We start from the raw sequence: 24,379 nt of genomic DNA on the forward strand, positions 1-24,379 counted from the left end.
GAATTTTTCCTACAAGTAAAAGCCAAAAATGAAATATTTACTGTGGAAGTTATTTTACAAAGTAACTACCAAAGGATATATTTGCAGACATTAACTTGATTGCCACATTCTTATTTTTCCATGCGTATCGAATCCAGTGCAGGCCCACTTGTGTAATTATGCTTTTTTACTGAAACCCATTCTATAAACTTCAATAAATTAAAGAATCTTGTAACAAAGATTCATTACAAGTGGATAGGCAGTTCTCAAGAAGTACTGTTTGAAAAACTCTAAATGCATCTCCAACGGGACAACAAGGCAAATATAATGCAAAAATAAAAACTAGTGAGGAAATTCAATTTCAAAGCTTTCATATCAGTACACATTCAACACACAACGCTGAATTATGTCATACTTGATTGAATTATATCAATGGGAGCCACACAGTTGATTATGAGGTTAAAATGATGTCTTAAATAACTCATCCCCGCACCCTTTTTTAATCTTTGTATTTAGTTACTGTTAACTTGGCTTGCATTTTCACTGTATAGGTTTCAGGTTATAGGATAATTGGTTTGGACCTCAGAGGTTTAGCCCTTAAGGTTTCCTTTGTTAGCTGCAGCGTTGGAATATTTTACAGTCCCCATTATTATTCTGCAGTTGATTTTTTCTTTAATTTCCTGAAATGTTTTGCTTTTTAACATTTTTTGGAATGGACAGAGCTGCCTTTAATGCATACTTTTATGCAAAATTAAATAATAACCTTACTAGTACTGGTGCTGTTGATCCAACTAGGGCTGTTGGTACATACAAACTTTCCATTCTCATTGAGATTTGCAGTAAGAGTAAAAGTTAAGCATCTGTTGTAATTATACTGACACTTTACAAGTAGATGAAAGATTTCAGGAGATGACAGTCCAGGAATTAGTCTGGAGTAGTCCATGCCAGCCTTTGCCAACCTGGTCTCTCATGAATGGCTCACAGAAGCCAAGGTTCATTCAAACACCATGATTCAGGCCAGTCCCCTAAAGTAAGCTTGAATTAGCTGTTTTAATTAACAAAATTGGCCAAACCAAGGCAGTTTGCAAGTTGACTTTCACTTGGATGTGTTTACTGCTTATATAAACTTGGGAGCTGGATTTTAAAGTATAATGAGACCACAGCCATCTTCTCTCTCATATTTGCTTTTGAGACTAGAGGTTACAGAATCCAAATATTATGATTTGAGTGTAATCGATAAAGGAATAATGTAAGTCGCTCTTGTACACACATTATGATAATTAAAGGGAATGACCTGTACTGTAAGTCCTGAAAACCAGTATAGTATGTTGTGAAGAGCAGTGACAAGACTTGTGATCTGGTGTGATTAGAGAAGGGCAGCAAGTTTACATAACTATAGCTATATTTCTGTTCACTAAATACATCATCATTCCTATAATGCCATAGTCATTATATATAGCTTTAACTATTCTGCTTTGGAAGTTTTTTGCACAGTATTCGTATTTGTTTGTCTTGTCCATAGCTAAATAGTTTTCTAGGTACTGCACAGGTATGTCCAAGTGACAAAAAAAAAAAGGCTTAATATCTGTTGATAATAATTTACAGTAAGGGCAGCTCTTCTCAAATATGGCGCATGTCGCCTGGTAACAGTGTTGAGCAATGGTGTTTCGTATAAGAGTAGTTAATAAATAAAACAAGAACAAAAACATGCGTCTGCCTCCTCTATCATAATGCAAACCTGCCGCCTTCACCTTAATGTTTCTCGTTCAGGAAACTGCCTGCCGACTTGATTGGCCAGACCGACACCACGTGACCTACTCGACTGGAGTTTCCACGACAGCTGGAAGCTGTGTGATCCGGGCGCTCGTCATTTTTGTTGCCTATTTTTCTGTTCATATCTCAGTACAAACTAGTAGATTTCAGGAACATGGGAGACAAGAAGAGTCCGACAAGGTAAAGCACGCCACGAATGCGCAGACTGAGGAATGTTCTCAAAATGCATTCACTGTGAATAATTTAAGCAGTTTGAGTGCAGTGTGTGTGAATGAGGTAGCCGCTACAGTGTAGCAACCATGGCGGACGGGCTGTTTCATTACAGTGTCAATGCATAGACATCGTACACCTAGTAGGTTTCATGTCAAAACGGGGTCCGCGGTTTTTGTTTATAAACAGTTGTTGAGAGCTGTGTATATAAGTGTATAACCGCAACAGTAAACCGTGTTCTGTGTTTGCTGTTTTGTTTGAAGGCCGAAAAGGCAGCCCAAGCCTTCCTCCGACGAAGGATACTGGGACTGTAGCGTTTGTACATTCAGGAACAGCGCAGAGGCTTTTAAGTGCATGATGTGTGATGTCAGGAAGGGCACATCAACACGGTAAGTGGAAACATCAATGCTTTCTTTCTTATGTATTTTAGCAACATAGACGGCGTGCACTAAAGCTGATGCTTTACACCCGATTATCTCAAACGCGAAAGGGCTTGGAAGCATTATGACAGCAATTGATCATTGCAAAGATAATGTTTGCACTATAATTAAATATTGATGAACTCCAACTGAGGGCTTTTCTATAACGATACTAGGAAATTTTACGTGCGTTGTTTAGTGCTTGTGTTTTTATCTGGCGCTTGATACCGTCGAGGAAAAATATCTCATTTATGAGGGGGCTAAAATAGGTCTTATGTTGCTAACCGTTTAAGTGTAAGTTCTAAAAGCAATCAATCAAAAATGGTTAGTTATGTCAAAACCAATTTCATACATGATGAATTGCAGTCGCCCAGCGAAAAAATAAGCTGCAGTTTTTCATTGTGTGTTTATATTGTTTTGTTTCTTGATGTTACGATTTTTGGTTTTGAAATTAGTGATACCAGTACAAGGGGGGATATCACTAGATGCTGAAACCCAGGGCTTCCCCACAACATCCTGCCAAAAATGCCACAAGGGTGAGACCATAGGGGCGAGTAAATTGTTATGCTTGATAAATCTCTAAAATAAATATGCATTTGTAGAATTTCCTGTTGATTTTAGGATTTGGACAAGCGATGACCAAATCAATTCGATTTGGCCTCCAGTATTGGGAGGGAGAAAAGGAGGTTTAGATAAACATTTAACCAGTTTGGTCTTTTTGAAATACTATTTATTTTAGCGCAGCTAAATGTATTTGAAATGTTGTTTTAAACAGATTACGTTGATAACCCATATATTTTGAAAGCCAAAGGGTGTTAATACAGTGCATTATAATCCAGTATCCATATCTTATAATGCTTGTCATGATTAATATACATTTATTATAAAAACAACAGTAATCAAGAAAGCTTAGCAATACCAAAACATACAATTGTGGCTATAGTGCCGATAGTCTCAGGAGCAATAACATATTGTTGAAATTAGTATTTTTTTTATTTTATCTTTTCTAAAACATGAAGTTACGTTCGCTGGAATATGCACATATACTTTCTAGTAAAGTGAGATTGTGTGCTGCTGTCTTCAGGGACTAACCCCCGCCCCCTTGGAAATGAGATGTTGATCTCAAAGGGTTCTCATCATAGCTGAGCATTCAAGCTCTGTTGTATGTGCTAGAAAAGAAAGGGTTGATATATGTGATTGTGAGACATTTATGGGGCATTGGAGTTTCCATTGAAACCACATACTCTAACTTGATACATAAATTGCTGCGCTTGACCTTGGAGAATGTGCATTTGTAGTTACCACCTTTGTAAGCTATCTGTTAAGTGAACCTTGTTATCGTTCATGCAGCTCAGCGGTTCAGAAAGAGGAACAGGTTTGATATAAACAAGGATCTGCACGGCAGCTGAAGTGTACTGCTTTCACTGTATGACAAGACGTGCACAGAGGTGTAGGAGCAAACCACTAGCCCACTTAACAGGGTTGGTTTCAAAAGTGGTGTGCAAGTCTACTGGTGTATTGATCTTAAGCCTCAAAAGGTCATGAGTCTTAATTCAGTTACTGAAGATGGACTGTGAATTCAGCTAAGTTATTAATCAGGTTTCCTGATCTTTATCACACAGAGCAGGGGAACAACTTTATTTAGTGAGTGTATGACCTCCAGGGAAAGGAGAAGACAAGAGTAAATTATAGCTGCTCCTTCACCATCAGTCTTAAGCACCATTTTGATTAACAGAAGGCCTTGGCAGCCACAGGTCATTCAATAGGGGCATTGAGGCCAGCTATTATAACTGTTGCATCTATATTTAGAAATATTATTTGCCCTTGTGATCTAAAGGAAGAAACAAGTGTAAAGCTTACTACATTTATAGAATATAAAACAAGAACTTTTATACATAAAGATTTTTGTAATATTTCTTGTAGACAAATTTGATGCTGTGCCCGTGTATTTGTAAGGAGCCTGATTTAAACCCTTAAACCCTTTATCAGCAGCAAATGCACCCCAGCGAGTTTAAAATGGTTCTCGTGACTTTTAGAAGATCGTGTGATGTCTTTGCATGCAGCGCTCCAGATAAGGCTTTGGGTCGTTGCGTAATTTACTCTCCAATTTAAACACTGTGCGTACACAATTTGTTGGTGATTTACAATGCAACATTTCCTTGAAGTCACAAGTACATCCAATAAATAGAGTACATACTTTAATGCTAACTTGGTACAAAAAAGTGGTCTTATTTAGTCCTGCCTTAATCATATTACAGTTGGAGAAGTTGCTACTCTTGGTGTAGTTAGCAACTGCATTCAGAGTCTCCTCCCACTAGTACTAGGCTGTTACAGTTTTGTTTCCTTTCTCAGACTCTTGTGCTCTCCCTTTCCAAGTTGACAGACACACTCCCTAAAAATGTAAAAAAAAAAAGTCAATTTTCTTTTTAAAACTGTACCGATATTGCACTAATGCAAATTAATAAACAATACTATTGTATTCCTTAATTGATAGTCTTGCTATAGCAACATAAAGCATCCTGAGTGTCTCCTCCAAACACAAAATATTATATTTACCTTCCAAAAATTCAATTGACAGATAAGTAAACTGGTAGGTTAGGTTGAGGGGGACTAAAACATCTCCAAGAAATTGTGAAGATCAAGAATCCAGTCGCTTATTCACCAGACACAAACAAGAGAGTGCATTCAACCATACATTATTATTATTATTATTATTATTATTATTATTATTATTATTTTTATTTTTTTATTGAAACCCCAGACTTATTGGTCATGTGTTTCTGGAAATTCCCAGACTGCCTACAATTAGCTGTCCTGGTATTTGTATGACCCATTCTCTAGCTACCGCTTGCTATATATTAACAATTGACCATTGAGATGCCTGGAACCAATGAAGTTCAAGAAGCTTGATAACATGCAAACTCAAGCTGTGAAGCAAAATTGCTTTGCGTATTCTTTATGCATTAAATTTAAATGTCATGCGTAATTTAACATTTTTTCAATGTGTAAAACACCCAGTACACAGCTTATCTGGAGCACTGCTGACATGTGATTAAACCAAGAACATCCATGTCCGACTTGGGAAACTGGAGAAATCCTTCTTCAAAGTGTGTGGTGATTAAAAGTATGGTGACAATCCTGATTAGATAGGAGGGCTGTTTTAGTTTTTTTGCACATTTAAAGTAGGGGGATAGTGACAAACAGATTTTTTTCCATTTCAAAAGACATAGGAGGCTGTGTGGTCCAGTGGTTAAAGAAAAAGGGCTTGTAACCAGGAGGTCCCCGGTTCAAATCCCACCTCAGCCACTGACTCGTTTGTGTGACCCTGAGCAAGTCACTTAACCTCCTTGTGCTCCGTCTTTTGGGTGAGACGTAATTGTAAGTGACTCTGAAGCATGGTTCACACACCCTAGTCTCTGTAAGTCGCCTTGGATAAAGGTGTCTGCTAAATAAACAAACAAATAAATAACTATATAGGGGGATGAGTCACGACTATTGGTCTGGTAAAAGGGGTGGGGGTGGACATAGACGTATAGTTTTTAAACATGTTGGTTTTATTCGCTCCAAATCAACTTTTAGTTCACAGTGTCTGTATTTTGTACTGAGCCCAGGTAATGCACCTTCATATTGAGACGTTTGATTCTTCATTATTTATATTTATTTATTGTTTATTTGTTTGAAATGTAGAAAATATATTTTTTTTGTAGTGGTTTTTTTTTTATATACAGTAAGGAGCAAGCGACACAAAATATGCAGGATATAAAGTGTTTATTAACTAAATGTTCATTTAAAAATCACTTCAGAAGTCCAAAATGGTGTTTGGTCAAAAAAAAGAAAAAACTTGAATTTACAAGTTAACTACGTTTGTGTGTGGGTGCATTTTCTCCCTCATTTGCCTTCCCTGTGAGCTCAATTTTTGCTGCTGACGAGGTGTTAAAGGATGATGGCAAACTATGAAGGAATGAAACAGAGACTAACGGAAGTAGATTAGTAAAAATGTAGTACTAGAGGCGCAAAACAAATACATCCCAAAAGTAGACAAATCAAAATCTAAAACAAAATGGCCAAAATGGTTTAATAGATCAATTAAAACAATATTCAGAGAAAAAAGGCACTTTACAGAGCATTTAAAAGGGACCAAGAACAAAGTGCACAGAAAGAGTACTTGAAACTGTAAGCTCAAGTCAAAAAGGAAGTTAGAAAAGCCAAGAGAGAGATAGAAATGAACATTGCCAAGGGGGCTAAAACCAATTCCCAAAAGTTTTTTTCCCCAATATTATAACAGCAAAAGAACATTCAACGAGGAAGTAAAATGTCTAAGAGATATAACATCATAGATGAAGAGAAAAAAAATAGCAAATATATTAAATTATTACTTTTCACAAGTTTTTACAAAGGAGGATATGGGCAACATGCCCCACATGTTGACCTGTTCCCTTCCAGTTTTAAATAAGTTTAGCATAACAGAGGCAGAAGTGTTAAAGGGACTAGGAGCTCTTAAAATAAACAAATCCTCTGGGCCTGATGAGATCCTCCCAATACTACTCAAAGAAATGAATGAAGTTATTTACAAACCGCTAACTAAGATCATGCAACAGTCTCTTGAGACAGGGGTTGTACCGACAGACTGGAGAATTGCAACGTAATACTGATCGACAAAAAGGGAGACAAAACCGAACCAGGTAACTACAGACCAATAAGCCTGACTTCAATTATATGGAAACTATAATAAGATCCAAAATGGAAAATGACCTACACTGCTGTGCAAAAGTCTTAGACATTTTGCACATTTTGTGTGTGTGTGTGTGTGTGTGTGTGTGTGTGTGTGTGTGTGTGTGTGTGTGTGTGTGTGTTATACTACCATAGAATCAACTTGCTTTAATACTAGTAGTGGTTAGGGCTCTGGACTCTTGATCGGAGGGTCGTGGGTTCAATCCCAGGTGGGGGACACTGCTGCTGTACCCTTGAGCAAGGTACTTTACCTAGATTGCTTCAGTAAAAACCCAACTGTATAAATGGGTAATTGTATGTAAAAATAATGTGATATCTTGTAACAATTGGATAAGAGTGTCTGCTAAGAAATAAATAATAATTATAATAATAATACCATATAATCAACCTACGCCATCTACAGAACGTCATGTCACGTTTTTAAATTAAATGTGATGGATTAGAAATAGATTCATCTAGGCAATGTGGGGAAGCTATAAAAAAGGCCAACAAAATGTGTGGATATATAGTGAAAAGTGTTGAATTTAAATCAAGGGAAGTAATGCTAAAACTTTACAATGCATTAGTAATACCTCATCTAATACTGTGTTCAGTTCTGGTCACCTCGCTACAAAAAGGATATTGCTGCTCTAGAAAGAGTGCAAAGAAGAGCAACCCGATTTTATTCCTAGTTTAAAAGGCATGTCATGTGCTGACAGGCTAAAATAATTGAATCTATTCAGTCTTGAACAAAGCAGTCTTGACGGCAATCTGATTCAAGCATTCAGAATTCTAAAAAGTATTGACAATGTCAACCCAGGAGACTTTTTCGACCTGAAAAAAGAAACAAGGATCAGGGGTCACAAATGGAGATTAGATAAAGGGGGCATTCATAACAGAAAATAGGAGGCACTTTTACACAGAGAATTGTGGGAGTCTGGAACCAACTCCCCAGTAACGTTGAAGCTGCTTGATGAGATTCTGGGATTAATAAGCTACTAACAACCAAACAAGCAAGATGGGCCGAATGGCCTCCTCTCGTTTGTAACCTTTGTTATGTTCTTATGATCTTAATCAGCTGTTTGCTGGATAAGTAGGGTATATATTATGAAAAACATTTTAAAAAGTAGAGTGTTTTATTAAAATGCAATGTAAGTTAAGTTTGAATATTTTAACTAAAAATGTAAGCTAGACTTTGTGTGTTGCCTGAATAATTGAAAACTAGGACTCCTAGCCCCCAATAGTAGAGTAAGAATCTTGGATCAAACTAAGCTTTAAATCCCTTCTACAGAACCAACATCTGACAGATTTCTCTTATTATAGATCTGGGGTTGGCATGATTTTAAAGATGAAGTATTTATGTACAGATTCTGTTATCTCCGTCCTTACACCACACCACTTTAGCAGATCTGCCTAGTAGAGATACTGTAGCTGAAAGAGACAGCTGTTTGGCAGTATGTGCTCCTGGTTCATTTGTATGCACTGGCTTAATCAGTGTGGTAAATATCAAAGGATTTTTAATTTCATTTAGAAAATGAAGCCCAGGCAATGCTGTAGCCCAACTGTGATGCAATATCTTATTTCTAGCCCTTACAGCTTGAAGAAGAGACCTGTGTGATCTCCAAAACTAGTGTATTTTATGTACATATTCAACTGTACATATTCATCCTATTAAAAGGTATCGCCCGAAAGAAACGTGTGTGTGGATTAGCACGTCTTCTATTGGCTTTTAGTCTAGCATTCTACCCAAACACCACTCTGACTGGGACTACATTTTAATTCCAGCACCACAAGTAACAGTAAAGCCAGCTAATGACTTGCCAATTTTAACAATGATCTTTTCAGCAGTTTTTGAGATTTAGAAGAATATTTGCTCCATGTTTAAAATGTAGTTCCCAGGCCTGCTTAAAAAATGTGTGTGTTCTTTATCCGCTGGGTCAAAAGAACTGCTTGGTTTCAGGGGTACTTTTTTTTTGTCCTTGGTGAAAAAAGATTTAATTGAAAAATGTATTGTTTTAGAAGAGGTAATACACAAGTATTCTTTCCATCATGTCCCTTTTTTATTTATCTTTTAATTCCTAGTTCACTTAAGAATCCACTTACTGATTTGGTTGTTTCTTTATTTATTTAACATGATGCCCATGAGTTAACAACCATCAAGTACTTCAATTCAGATTAGCCACTAGGGGCCTTTCCTAAATGGGAACTAGAGACAACCTTAAGTTATTTATCCAGGAAAGCAAGCTGGAACCTCTTTACAGAAGTGCACAATACACTGTAAAAGAGAAAACATTCAGCCCTGAAACATGGAGGGCCAATGAGATGGCAGGTTTTGAGATATTGGGGTCTAGTCTGTGCATCTAAACTATGGTGGATTTAAGTACTACAATTTTTAAACATCCAACTGTCCCTGCAAGTCTCTTTACTGTCTTTCTGCCTTGAAAGGTCCTATTTTAATAATTGACTTGAATTTAATAAATGACTTTGATCTGCCACTGTTTGGGTAAATTAAGTAGACTCCATGGTATTCATGTTTGGTACACAGCTGTAGTCTGTGATTCCCACAGTCATTAGCAGACCAGTTAGTCCTGGTCATGGGTATTTCTACATATACTATTTATATTACTTTAAGTAATAGTTATATTTGGGTTAACTGGACTGTTGTCTAATGCTGGTGTATTAAGTCAGGTAAAAAAAAAAGTTGCACTTCCATTTTTTTACTTTTATGATCAGATCTATACATTTCATTAATACATTAGCCAACAGACACACACACACACACATATATTCATTAAAAGATTTAGGATACAAGCAATTTTCCATATTCAGAGTTATATATTTGCCAATTATACAGAGCAATGTTAAAAGCATTGGCTATATTTTGTGATTAAAAATAGACAAACAGTGTTGTCCACGGTACAGTTATAATACAATAATCATTTTAGCTGCAAATTGTATATTACGTTTTCTTAAAAGCAAATTTTCTGGTCCATGACCCCCTGCATATTTGGATCTCACATTATGGTTGATGGAAATCCCTAGACAATAGGTTGGTGCTTTTAGAAAAAATGTCGGATCCCTGTAGGATTCAGACATTTCTAATTACTGTAATATGCTTGTATTTCATTTCATATTTCATTGGGGAATAAGTAGAAACTTCCCCTGATTTTCCAAGACCATTTAATTTATTTCACTGAGCAGTGGATGAGTCATACGTCTAAACCACAGTTCAACACCACACTGGCCAAACTACTGTACATATGTCATGCTTTAGTTTGCAATAAAGTACTTGAAGTCATAGCATTAGTGTGATTAATATTGTCTATTTTATATATAAAAAAAGTTAAAGTAAATCTACATCTGCTCTTCTTAATACATGGATGGAGGATGTATTATATATGCTATCCAAACTACTGACAACCACAACCTGAATTAAAAAAAATATATATACTCTTGTTACTTTATTATTTTATTGACCATGATTTTTAATTTTTGAGTTTTATAATTAAAGAAGTCTGTAGGGACTGCTCCATTACCCAATCGGAATCCAGAATTGGGGGTTTCAGTAAATAACACCTAATTTAATATGGACTATTTCAATTAAAGGTAAACCTTGCATGAAAAGCACAGCAGATTATATTGTTAATAAGAAAAAAAGAAGCATTTCTCCTGTTTTTCTGGGAGAAGAATTAGTTTGGGGGGGGTGGAATTACTACTACTTTATAGTAGTATACGGACCACCTGTGCTCTATGACAGCAACTTGCCATGGGCTTGAGCGTAAGTGGAGGGACTCCGGGTTAACTGTGTGCTTTCAGGTCTGGAAACAACACCTGTATGAATATAGGGATGCTATTGCCTCAGCCAGCTCCACTTATTTTTCTAGACTTATTGGGAATGCCCATGGTAACCCAAGGCTTTTGTTTTCCACTGTAAGTCGCTTGTTAGAGCCAAACCGCTTGTCTACATTATCAGCTTCTCAAAGTCTATGTAATAATTCGTCGACAAGATTGAAAACATTACACTTACACTTCCAGTTTGACACACCAATTACTATGGGCAGCAGTGTGGAGTAGTGGTTAGGGCTCTGGACTCTTGACCGGAGGGTCATGGGTTCAATCCCCGGTGGGGACACTGCTGCTGTACCCTTGAGCAAGGTACTTTACCTAGATTGCTCCAGTAAAAACCCAACTGTATAAATGGGCAATTGTATGTAAAAAATAATGTGATATCTTGTAAGTCGCCCTGGATAAGGGCGTCTGCTAAGAAATAAATTATTATTTCGTTTTACCCTGCCTGAGTTTATTGGTATTCACTTTATTTGTTTTGCCCAGATTACCTCCCTAAGCCTGACTGAATTGATTCCAAAAATTCAACCCATTACTTGCTTGTTAGACCCCATTCCTACTTTTCTAGTTCGTTCCTACTTTTTGGCCTGTTGGTGACTAATATCATCAATGAGTCTTTGAACTCTGGAGTTGTGCCTTCAGCATTTAAAATCGCTGCAGTCATACCAGTGCCGAAAAAACAAACCAAGTCGCTGATAATTTGGGTAATTATAGGCCTATGTCAAATTTGCCTTTTTTGTCTAAAATTTTGGAACGTTCTGTGGTACAACAATTGAATAATGGTACCGTAAACCATAACATTCTACTTGCTCAGTTAGAGAGCCTATTTGGCACTGTCCATATTTGGTTTAGCTCTTATTTCTCTGAAACAAAGCATTTTGTCTCTCTGGGTGGGTTTAGGTCTGTTACTGGGAGAGTTTCCTCAGGGGTTCCCCAGGGCTCCATATTGGGGCCTCTTCTATTTAGTGTGGGTGTGTGTGTGTGGGTGTGTACATATGTGTATATACAGTGCCCTTCATAAGTATTGGGACAGTCAAAATTGCTATTTTTGCTGTACACTCAAGCAATATGAAAATACGATTAAAAGATGAATATGAGGCAAAAGTACAGAATGTCACCTTTTATTTCTGGCTGTTTCAACACATAAATGTTTTACCAACTAAGAATAACAGCACTTTCAGAGTCCCATCCCCCCATTTTATGTGTATTGTGACATTTGGCTCACAGGTGTTTCTAATTGATCAGGTGTTTTCTGTTGCATTGATTGTTCACACATGAAAGATCTGTGAATGTGTAGTCTCAGTTCTATCCTTTGCTTTTGCCTTTGGAGTCTGCGTTTGGTGTCAGTAGGCATAATCCAACATGAAGACTAGGGAAAAGAACCATAGCACAAAAGCTGGGCATAGCCAAATCAACAGTTTGGAATGCCCTGAAAAAGAAAGAAACCACTGGTGTCTTCAGCAATCGGCAACGACCAGGTCGGCCAAGGAAAACAACAGCAGTTGATGACAGAAAAATGAGCTGTGAAAAACAACCCTAAAATAAGTGTCAGTGAAATCACCAACATCATCCAGAATGCTGGGGTGAAAGTGTCACAATCTACTGTTCGCAGAAGACTTCGGCAGCAGAATTACAAAGGCTACACTGCAAGATGCAAACCTCTGATCAGCACCAAAAACAGAAAGGCCAGGTTAGAATTTGCTAAAAAGTATGGAGATGAGCCAGTAGAGTTTTGGAACAGAGTTTTATGGACAGATGAGACGAAGATTAACCTTTATCAAAGTGATGGGAAGGCAAAAGTGTGGAGAAAAAAAGGAACTGTAGATGATCAAAAGCATACCACCTCATCTGTGAAGCATGGTGGAGGTAGTGTCATGGCATGGGCATGCATGGCTGCCTCTGGAACGGGCGCACTCATCTTTATTGATGTAACAAATGATCGCAGCAGCAGAATGACTTCAGAAGTGTACAGAAGCATCTTGGCTACCAATGTACAAGAAAATGCCGCCAGACTCATTGGGCAGCGCTTCACAATGCAACAAGACAATGACCCAAAACACACTGCTAACGCAACATGCATTTCACTTGCTGAAGAGGAGACTGAAGTCAGAAACTCCCCAAAACAAGCAACAGCTGAAAATGGCTGCAGTAAAGGCTTGGCAAAGCATCTCAAAGGACGATACCAAGAGTTTGATGTCAATGGGTCACAGACTCACTGCTGTTATTGCATGCAAGGGATTTGCGACTAAATACAAGCTTTTATACTTATATTTGCTTTAAGTTTAATTGTCCCAATACTTGTGCTCACATAAAATGGGGGGGGGATGGAACTCTAAAAGTGCTATTATTCTTAGTTGGTAAAACATGTGTGTCTTGAAACCACCAGAAATAAAAGCTGACATTCTGTACCTTTGCCTCATATTATTCTTTTGCTCGTATTTTCATATTGCTTGAATGTACAGCAAAAATAGCAATTTTGATTTCATTGTCCCAATACTTATGGAGGGCACTGTATGTGTGTGTATAATATATATATATATATATATATATATATATAATATATATAATATATATATAAATAAAATGTTCCTACTTGGTAAAATTCTTAGACATCATGGTGTGAATTTCCATCTCTATGCTGATGACACTCAGATTTACTTGCAAACTAAACCTGACATTGAAGTGGCTGTTTCCATGCTTATTAATTGTGTAACTGATATTAAACTTTGGATTCAACAAACATATTTTTTGCAATTGAACTGTGATAAGACTGAGGTCATGTTACCAGGTTCTCCACACCAACTGTGTAAATCTAACAGTGACATGGCTATCGATGGTGCTCTAAAATGAAAAATGTTGGGGTCATTTTTGACCATAGCTTAACTTTTGAGCCTTCTGTATGGAATATCGCCAAGATGTTCTTTTTTTCATTTTAGGAATATCGCCCGGCTACGCCCTGTTCTCTCTGCCTGCTGCAGAGAAACTGGTCCATGCCATTGTCTCGTCCAGACTTGACTACTGTAATGCCCTGCTTGCTGGGGTTACCAAGAACACACTAAACAAATTGCAGTATGTTCAAAACTCAGCAGCCAGGGTTTTGACTAGGTCTTCATCTGGTGATCATATTACCCACTGATGTTGGACTCTTATGTGTCCCCACGACCAGATTACAAACTGTGAGTGATCGGGCCTTCTGTTCCTACGGCCCTAGGTTGTGGAATGCCCTTCCCAAAGAAATTAGGGACTCTGAATCCTTGAGTGTTTTGAAATCTTGCCTTAAAAACTGGCTTTAATTTTTAGATTTAGTGTTTTAATACTTTTTCTTATGTACAGCGCTTTGTGATGACTTGTCATGAAAGGCGCTTTGTAAAATTATTATTATTATTATTATTATTATTATTATTATTATCTCACAAATGTTGGGGCATAGAAAGGTGAAATTGCAGTGTTCACGCTAAACCGTGCCAATGCCCCGCTGAAATAAAAAATGTCCAGCTGAAATTCTCTTAATGCGCCCGTGTGTCCCCCTTCCCAGACCAGACGCAATACCAATACGCAGTAAATTAATGCATTTTGTATTACCATGACATGTCTGACGACAGGCTAATCTTTTTTACTTGTTTGTTTACACTTGCGTTTTCATAATTAAACTCCTGTGCCATTATTCTCCAGTCCAGTAGAATGCGCTCACACCCTCCCTGGTTACAGTCAGTTTCACAGTAAAGCCTGGATGACATCATCAGGCTTGTTAACATGGCCCAGCGCAAATATAACCTTGTATCCCTGTTACACCGACCATTACTTTTGGAAGAATAAGTAATCAGCTTCAGCAGTGACTGTTGAAATATAGGCTATTATAGTTGTGCTTAAAAATACTGTGTGCTGAAGATTTGTGAAACGAAAACGCATCATTAACTAACTAACTAAAAAAAAAAAAAAAAAAAAAAAAAAAAAAGTAGTCTACGGTAACGTTATAAAATATGTGAAATGTGTCTTTTCTATGACCAAAAATGCTAATTCAGGGCCAAAATAATTCCGTATGTGTTCAGCACCAATTGTCTCTTGGCCATTTTGCCATTAGGCCTATAACGAGCATGATAAAATTATATATATACAGTGTATGTGGTTTTATACAGCACTGTATATATGCCTACAATACATCTTGCATTGAGAAAACACCACTGGCATCGGAATAAAGGAAATTATTATGTAATACAGTTCACGTGCAGCATGGTTTTGGTAAGTAGCATTTTCTAAACCATATCATTATGTGCAGTATTAAAATAAGTTAAAAACATAGCAAATCCACAAAACCAATGAAATACATAGTGTGTATATTTGACATTTTATTTTTAGTGTTCTGTGTAACACAGGCCATCGTTTAAGCTGAAGCAGATATACGCGTTTATCATATTATCAACAACACCAACGTGTGTTGTAAAAATAAAGCAACAATTGTTTTGAAAACTGTCCAAAATATTTACTTGGGGGTTAAGAATGAAAAATGTCAAGATAAAAATGCCATTTGTTATATGGAAATTGTCAAAATAAAGGGGAAACTGGAAGAATTTACCAGTCAGGACAACGGCATTTAAATACTACTACTATTAAACTGTATCTGTTGGTAATGTGGCTTCTTCTAGCGCTTTTCAAACTGGGGTACATGTATCCCTGGGGGTACGCGAGAAATTCTAAAATGGCGGACAACACATTTTATTTAGTACCACTTCTATTGCAAACTTTTGTCATGTAATCAACGTTTAATCGCTAACACCAGACTGATGTGCTGTGACAGAGCGTTAAGTGCACACACGACTCATTTACATATTAAATATGCACGTTTTAAATAAGCCCTGTTGTTTAAATGTCATATAAACAGTTGGGCGGTTACTGCAGCCTGTCTTTGGGATACAAAAAAAGACTAAAAGCTGAGTCTTTAACTCATTTTATTTCCTGTGTGCGTTCATGCCTGCAAATCGATATTCATTTTTTTCAATGACCCGATTAAAGTTTATTGTAACTTAAGGTTTATTGGTTCATTTCAAAATACAGAATGTATGGCCAGTCAGAAACCGCAGTATTGTCATGTGGTCAAGTTTGACATGCCGTCACGTCTTTTTTAGCTTTTAATCCAGTGAAAAAATATGGATTGTTGGCTCAATACTAGTACATTACTAGCAAAGGGCAATCAAGACGATCACACTCCAAGGCTTGTACGTTTTGTTCTATCATGTTATTGTACAGACCTTTTTTTCAGTAAACTCTGTTAGCATATTTAAAGCAAACAAAAATAAGAAATGGTGGTTGGTTCTGAATTATCAAAACATATTGACCCCCTCACTGAAGAAAATGTTCCCCTAAAATTGAGAGGGGGCCACATTGACCCTCAGTCTGTAAGTCCTGGAGCAAACACTGGGTAAGTGTTTTATTCTTTTTTAATTAGCATCAGTACTGTACGTTTTAGTCACCAAGAATTTAAAAATGCCAATAATATGTTTTCGTAATGAGGTCAGCTGTAGATATGCATGGATGGTGACCTTTTCTTTGCCGTCTTTTCTATAATTTTATTATCAATAAAAATACATGATTGCCATTTGCTATCACGGAATAGTCCTATGTCATTTCTGAGTGATTGAGGCTAGCACAGAGGCTTTGTTGATTATGTTGATGTATCCAACAACTAGAAACCTGTTTTGAGGGACTGTTTTTATCCAATATATATATATATATATATATATATATATATATATATATATATATATATATATATATATATATATAATATAAATATTTCCGTTATAGTACTGTTACTTTTGTAATTGTATCCATCACACACTCCAAGGCGTGTGCATTTTGTTCTATCATGTTATTGTACAGACCATTTTTTTTGTTTTCATTTTAGTATGACTCTCAGATGGGGGTATGCGGTGGACTACATTTTTTGGAACGGGGTATGCAGTTTAAAAAGATTGAAAACTCCTGCTCTAATGTGATTCAGTATAATGAATATCCTCTACTCAGTGATACACCAGCATCACTGTGACACATTAATCAATATTTTCCCCAAAAGTGACAGTGAGTATTGTAGAGACACCTTGGTTGTATCTATAGCTTTACAGTTTTATTTTTTGTTCTTCAGAAACAAAAGGTCAGTAAACTCTGTTGGCATATTCAAAACAAACAAAAATAAGAAATGGTGGTTGGTTCTGAATTAAACATATTGACCCCCTCACTGAAGAAAATGTTCCCCTAAAATTGAGAGGGGATCACATTGACACTCAGTCTATAAGTCCTGGAGCAGACACTGAAATTGCATACGGTTGTTAAGGGAACCATGGGGATGCAAATGCCACAGTTATTTGTCACGAGGGGGGCGTCACTGTGGTTACTGACCATGTATTTCCATACTACAGTACTGTGGGTATAAATAGTCCTGTCACTCGCAAGGTAGCTCAGTCAAGCAACATGAAGTTGCTAAGCGTGCAGAGAGATGAACTGGTCAAGGTTTTTTTTTTTTACAGCAAATGAAGCAATGCTGAGCCAGCTTTCAGGGAATACCATAGAGTGCATAACATTCACAATGGGCCGTGCTTAAAAGCTGCTGTTCACAAGTTCATCAAAAAAATTGAGGAAACAGGTTGCACTTGTGATAAGCCTCTTAGTGGTAGACCACAGATACCAACCGAAGTTGTCTGAGACCAGCCATACTTACTTACTTAGTCCTCTTCCTTCTTGTTGGAACATAGGGTGTTTACTGCATTTCTCCATTTTTCTCTGTCTTGAGCTGTATGCTTTGTCTCCCCCCAGGACATGCCGATGGACTTGAGCTCGGTTTCCAGTGTTCTTCGCCATGTTATGGCTGGTCTTCCTCTCTTTCGTTTATCTTGAGGGTTTCAGTTGAGGGCATGGCGAGTGATGTTGGGCTGGTCTTTCCGTAGGGTGTGTCCAATCCATCTCCATTTGTCAAAGATGGGCTTTTGTTGCGTTCTTCGCCACAGCTCTGGTTAGAGATTTGATCTGGCCATCTGATATATAAAAATATGTCAGAGACAAGTGTTGACAAAGATCAGCCATGCCATAGCAGAACAACCGAGCACAAGCGCACATGCTGTCGCCCGCCACCTGGATTTGCCCAGTTCAACTGTTCGTAAGGCTCTTCGTTCAACTCTGCAGATTTTTCCATACAAATTGCATCATGTTCAAGCATTGGAGGAGATGGATTTCATCAGACATTTTGATTTTGCGTTGCAGTTCTTGGAACGACTGGGATTGGATGACCAGTGGCCTGCTAATATTCCTATAGCCAATATTGACGACACGATCTTATTTACTTTTGGTACATACAGTGCCTTGCAAAAGTATTCAGACCCCTGACCAATTCTCTCATATTACTGAATTACAAATGGTACATTGAAATTTCGTTCTGTTTGATATTTTATTTTAAAACACTGAAACTCAAAATCAATTATTGTAAGGTGACATTGGTTTTATGTTGGGAAATATTTTTAAGAAAAATAAAAAACTGAAATATCTGTAAACTAATACTGGTCATGTGGATATTTTGCCATTTAAAATGCATTTTGTAATGTCAAATTTAGTAGTGCTAAGAAACTTAATAATAATGTTATTTAAAAGTATATTCAGTTGCCACTCATTTGACAAAAATGCTTATATAAATACTTCCTCTAAGCAGTGACCTGTGTTTCTGACACTTTAGCATTAACCAGAAGGATGGAGCAGAAAATGGGGTACTGGGGCTGCAGACACTGTCATGAGATTATTCTTAAAGTTTACACTGAAAAAATACTGTACTTGTTTCTTTTTGTACAAGACATAAAAAAATATATATTACAAGAAATTGATATGTATTTTAATATGAATTGGCTGCAAAATATAACATGACTAAATTAGAAAGGAAGCGATATATTAAATAGTCATGTTGTATTTTAAAAATACAGTATTCTGTTATTTCCCTATCTGACTAACACAAACGAACGAGTGAAGAACCAATGTAATTTTACTGTCAACATGGCTTTAAAGTGAATTAACTTCATGAATGATGCTACATAACACAGTGCTCCGTTTCATGTAAAAGCAAGCCTTTTCTCTTCGGGGTGCATTAAATGCTACACCGAGAGGTTGAGAAATGTATGAAGATGAGATGACAACAGAAATACACAGGAATATCATGCACAGGTGTTCTGATATTAAGCCTTGGCAGGGGGTTGGAGAAGCTTTTGTTTAGCAAGAACAAACGTTAGATGGTGGTGAAAATTATGCTGTGGTTTTTACATTAAATTCTAGGCTTTTCTACACTATTTGTACTTCATTTACAATCAAATTGCCAGCTGTGGCATCATGAGTTATATGTACTGTAGGTTATTTCTATGTCAGTGTTGAATTTGTGATTTTGCATCTAATTTAAGTGACAAAATGTAAAAATAAAATAAAATAAAATAAAATAAACACATTAACAGTAACCTGATTAATCTAGGCTGATCTGTAAACTGATTTAGCTTAAGACACCCTTTTCTATCCAATTTGTCGTATCTAAATTGGCTTCTCTCTTTTATTGATGTACTGTATGCAACACCATATTAAGAGTTGGTCTCCAAACTCTGAACCACTTGTCTTTTATTAATGCACATGTTGGCTGTTACATAATGCAAAGTTTTAAAGCAAAATTAATATATAATACATAAATAAGAAAACAGAAAATAAATTCTGAACAGCGGTTTGGCGCAGTACAGTAACCAAAGGACATTTATGCTGTTTATTATTAATAAAGATTAGTGGCTTTAAATAATCTTCATATGTCCATGAACATTGTATTTAACATGGCAAACCATTTGCACTGGTTGATGGTTATACTGTTGAACACTTGAGGCATATCTGTTGGACCTTGGTGTCTTACTGACCTTAATATAGAATGCATAGTTTCTCAACAGCAGGAAAATATTTGACGCTGAAAAAAATAATCTGCATTGTAGAACACTGACCGTTTTAATATCAGCCTTTCTAAATGTCTAATTTTTCTACTTCAAATGTGAGGGATAAGTTAAATGATCTTGAAAAACCTCAAACACTCTATTAGCTTATATGTTTGTTTATACAATACGTGCTAGTACACTTTACTACATAAGCAATGTTATTTTTGATTGTGACGTCAGAAATATATTTGAGAACGCCTGATATATATTTAAGAGGTTCAAGTGACGGAAAATGAGTTGGTGTTTTTAATTATCAAAGCAGAAACAACAATCTAGTAAGACATTTAGTGCAATCCCTTTAACCATTAACATGCCAATCATTCATTAGAAAGATCTGAGGTTTTCCAGAACATACAGAGGTAATGTATTCAGGGCAGTGTCACAGTAATACTCTACATTCTAATATGCGAGTAACTCCTTGAACCTTTTTTTTTTTTTTTCTGCATGTGTTTTTAGTCTGTAATTTTGAAATGGCATAGAAGAGAGTTTTGGTGGTAGCTCTGTAGGAGGCCTGTAGGGCTCACCTGTTTAATGCGAAATGGGACTGTGTGCATTAAGGGAATGATTTGATTAAGAGTCCATCCTGAGGGGGTATAAATACTGTATGTTCATACCATGGCAGAAAAAAAACAGATGGATTTTTTAGTAGTGCAGTATACACTAATGGGTTTGTATAAATTACATTTTGATGCACACCAACATAATCATTAGGGTAAGTCATCTTAGAATGCAAAACCAGAATTTAAGTATGTTTGTACCCACATGGAATTTTGAGGTGTCCTTTTTATTTTATTCCTACCTGATGTAAAAATGGCTGTAGAATTGTTTTGTCCCATCCCTGTACGTGGGGAGCATTATTGTTGGGTGATTTGGGCAGTTCAAGAAACCTCTTTTTTAATATAATTCTTTTTGTGCACTTGCTACAATCCTCCTCTCTGATCTCAAATTAGCCATATGTCAGTCTTTGCTTTAGTTTTTTCTGATTTGATGTATGGTTAAATATTTTAACACACTTTTTTATATATATATAATAATCTTCATACACTTTTGTTAGGCACTGTAGTTTTAGGAACTGTCTAGCATTAATGCACAATTTCTTTTTTTATATATTTTTTAGTATTTAGTATTTTTTTTGTGGGGGGGTGGGGGGGTGCCTGAATTGTTTTCTTTGTATTCAATCACAAAAAAACTTTCTCCCATAACAAATCATTCTAGGCGGCCAGCACTCCGTATAGAGAAAATTGAAGATTCAAGAAGGCGAGGCGTCCCATCACTACGAGGGGGGTAGGTGGGTTTGTTTACATTGGGAAACGCAAATTTAGGCCCTGTCATTGGAGTAACATGAACAACATTGCTGGAAAGGTGGGACCATGGCTAAAAAAAAACTTAAATGCCAATAGAACGTCGCAGCAGGAGTGTATCGGCTGTGTTTTTTTCAATTTCGCTATTTCAAAATGTTATTTCAATAAACTTTCTTTAATGATTAGGCAAATCATTGAAGAAACATTATGTTGTTCTGACCAAACCTTGCAAGTCAATTTATAGTTGGGTTTCTTACCATCCTAGTCCTGCTAGTCCTAGTCCTTTTTTTATATATATATTTTATATATATATATTTATATGTACACACTCTATATATAAATTGTGTGTACATATAAAGACCATGTGTGTAAGTTGACCATTACTTGGCAATGTGGGAACCTCCAGTTTTTGGGGTCCCTAACTGTGACGTACAAGGTTTGGTAATAACATTTGTATGATCAGGAAAGATAAGAGGTTTAGTTAAACTTAAGAAATAAATTGTGTCATTTTGAATCGCTGAAGTAAAAATAATAGCAAGTAATATATCCTAATGATTTCTGTTTCATTTGTATAAAGAATGAATATTTATATAAAAAAAAGTAACTGTTGCAAGTTTATTTCTTTTAAACAAACGTTCTTGAATGAGCTCCCAGATTAATGAAGTCCACATTACATTAATAACGTACAAAAAAACCTGCCAGGCTTCAAATAAGTGGCTGCTCCGTTCTGGAGTCTCCACTGCAGAGAAAAACATTCTGTAATTGGACACTAATCCTTGCACCAATCGGAAAACATCTCATCTGCAAAAATGGTATGATATAGCGGTTTGCCAAGTATTTTGCAACTATGTTGTGTGTTTTTTTTTTTGTTTTTTTTTAAACATCAGAATAATAATGTATAAATGTGAACATTGTGCTCAATTATAGAAACTGAATCACATGGTTATGTTCTAAATACTTGATTTTTCTGGTGAGTCGTGTCTTTCATAGTGCTTCTTCCAGACAAAATGGAAACAAAATAACATTTGTATATTCATAGATTTGTCCAGTCTTGATCTATCATACATGTGTCATCCTGAAGCATATGAATCATTCGTGTACCACTGTTACTGGTGCCAGATATTGGCTGGTGTTTAACAAATCATATGGAAGTGATTAATTTCAAACTTTTTTATTCAGGAAGGCAAAAAGAAGATATCCTGTGGCCAGCTGTTTAAATTAAATGCTACACAACCAGTGATATCAAGGATAGTATTACTGATATCCGCATTCTTTTGTTGATATCAATAGTGTGTCAGGAGTCTGTTGTAGATCTCCCGGTTTTAACCAACAGGTTTTTTTTTTTTGTTTTGTTTTTTTCAGGAAACCTCGTCCAGTTTCCCAGTTGGTTGCACAGCAAGTAACCCAGCAGTTTGCTTCTCCCACACAACCAAAGAAAGAGAAAAAAGACAAAACAGAAAAGGAAAAAAATGAAAAGGAATCTACAGTCAAAAAGAACAGTCACAAGAAAACAAGGTAATTCTAACTGTAATAACATTAGAAAAAAAAATTAAACACTGATGACACTAAAAACTGTTTGGGTCTTAATAAAATGTGTTTCTGGTTTAGGTCAGTTTCCGACAGCAAATTGTGATAGCTTTTGTTTTTAAGTAAATGTTCCCTCTTATAGCCAGTAACAGGCTTCATTTGATTACCCACAACCTCATTTGAAGTAGGTTGGGAAGTGGCCTGGTACACGTAACTTCCCTATATACTGTATCTGGCCCTAAACTCTCACTTTTCTGCTCGCAGCAACACAGTTGAAAAGCTGACGTTGTAATTTCTGTTGGTGTTTGCTGTGTCTAACAAATCTGCCTGTTGCCTTTTTGCTGATTTAGGCCAAGATTAAAAAATGTGGATAGAAGCAGTGCACAACATTTGGAAGTCACAGTAGGAGACCTGACTGTTATTATCACAGACTTTAAGGAGAAAACAAAGTCCACACCTACTTCCAGTGCGACATCTGCTGATCAGCACAGTCAAAGTGGCTCCAGTTCTGACAACACGGAAAGAGGAATGTCAAGGTCATCTTCACCTCGGGGAGAAGGATCATTAGTCAATGGAGAGTCTCACTAAACCTCATACCACCCCGTTTCTTTAGTCAGTTTGGAACGGGCAAATATCTTAAGCCAAGATATACCACAAGTCAAAATTTCAGCCCAGAATACACCACACATTCATGACATGCAGGCAATGTTGGTGCACATTGAAGAAGTCTTCCGGAATGTTTCACACACCGATGACTTTTACAATTCTCAAATAAACTGCCAATTTTGAGTGCACTTGAAAAGTTAATAAATAATCTATTCCACCCTTGCTATACATACATTCAAACTAAAAAAAAAAGTCTGTCCTATGTACCCAAAGGTACAACTGTCAGTGTCATGTAAATGTAGTATTTTACATCAATTTCAGTGTTATAATGTCAATATAAACTTTCAGTCTCTTGCTTTCTATCAGTTTCCAACCTGGACTGTTATGGCATGAAATAGGTACAAGTTTGAAGAAAACAAGTCAGACTGCCTAATATGCATTACAAGAGAAAAATGTGAAGCAGCTTGCTGTAAGTATACAGTGACGTTGATAGACCTGATTAACTGTTGTAACAACAGAGCCTTTTCTCAATGGTTAAATGCACCTGCTGGTACTTGGTGTGGCTGAATGGGGGAAAATGTTCTTTAATTAAGAAAAAAAATATTTGTATACGTTTTTGCCAATGTTTTGCAGCACATGTTATTTTAACAGAACACCTCACTCAGTTAATTTGCTGGTTTTACCAAACAGTGCTGTTTATATGTATATGAACATCTTGCGTAATAATAACATGGTTTTACTGTCAGAACAAAAGTTTGTAAGTAAAAGAATGAACTGATAAATCCATTGTTTAGAAATGATCTATCTGGATCTGCTTCCCATTCATTTTATATTCTAGATGCTAGTTTGTCATTACAGTGGTTTATAATATAGACATGATCACGAAATAAAATAAAAAAATTACAGACCTTAGTAAAATGCATCCTATATACAAGTCATTACAGTGTCTACATTTTTGTTTTGTTATGCTCCAATATGGGATTATTACACTACTTTATCAATTTGGAACCCAGAGAAT

General features: G+C 36.5%; 1 protein-coding gene across 2 annotated transcripts; it reads left to right on the top strand.

Annotated features, from left to right (window-relative positions):
* Window positions 1–1,727: 1,727 nt before the first annotated feature.
* yaf2 (YY1 associated factor 2) lies at window positions 1,728–24,161 on the top strand. 2 transcript variants are annotated; one of them, XM_034033158.2, is made up of 5 exons: window positions 1,728–1,932; window positions 2,226–2,351; window positions 21,143–21,211; window positions 22,591–22,743; window positions 23,106–24,161. In XM_034033158.2, exons 1-5 carry the CDS (start codon window positions 1,907–1,909, stop codon window positions 23,341–23,343), a joined length of 612 nt encoding a protein of 203 aa, XP_033889049.1. In that variant the 5' UTR covers window positions 1,728–1,906; the 3' UTR covers window positions 23,344–24,161. The 2 variants fall into 2 exon arrangements, with proteins under 2 accessions (XP_033889049.1, XP_033889050.1); XM_034033159.2 differs by lacking the exon at window positions 21,143–21,211.
* Window positions 24,162–24,379: the final 218 nt, after the last annotated feature.

This window comes from Acipenser ruthenus, chromosome 14 (genome assembly GCF_902713425.1).
Source record: "Acipenser ruthenus chromosome 14, fAciRut3.2 maternal haplotype, whole genome shotgun sequence".
Taxonomy (NCBI): Eukaryota; Metazoa; Chordata; class Actinopteri; order Acipenseriformes; family Acipenseridae; genus Acipenser; species Acipenser ruthenus.

What these genes read in the sequence shown, in the direction of transcription:
- yaf2 (XM_034033158.2), top strand. Translation starts at nt 1,907, where the DNA reads ATGGGAGACAAGAAGAGTCCGACAAG. An exon ending in AGGAAGGGCACATCAACACG is followed by an intron (nt 2,352 to 21,142) that starts GTAAGTGGAAAC and finishes AAATCATTCTAG; the next exon opens with GCGGCCAGCACTCCGTATAG. An exon ending in GTCCCATCACTACGAGGGGG is followed by an intron (nt 21,212 to 22,590) that starts GTAGGTGGGTTT and finishes TGTTTTTTTCAG; the next exon opens with GAAACCTCGTCCAGTTTCCC.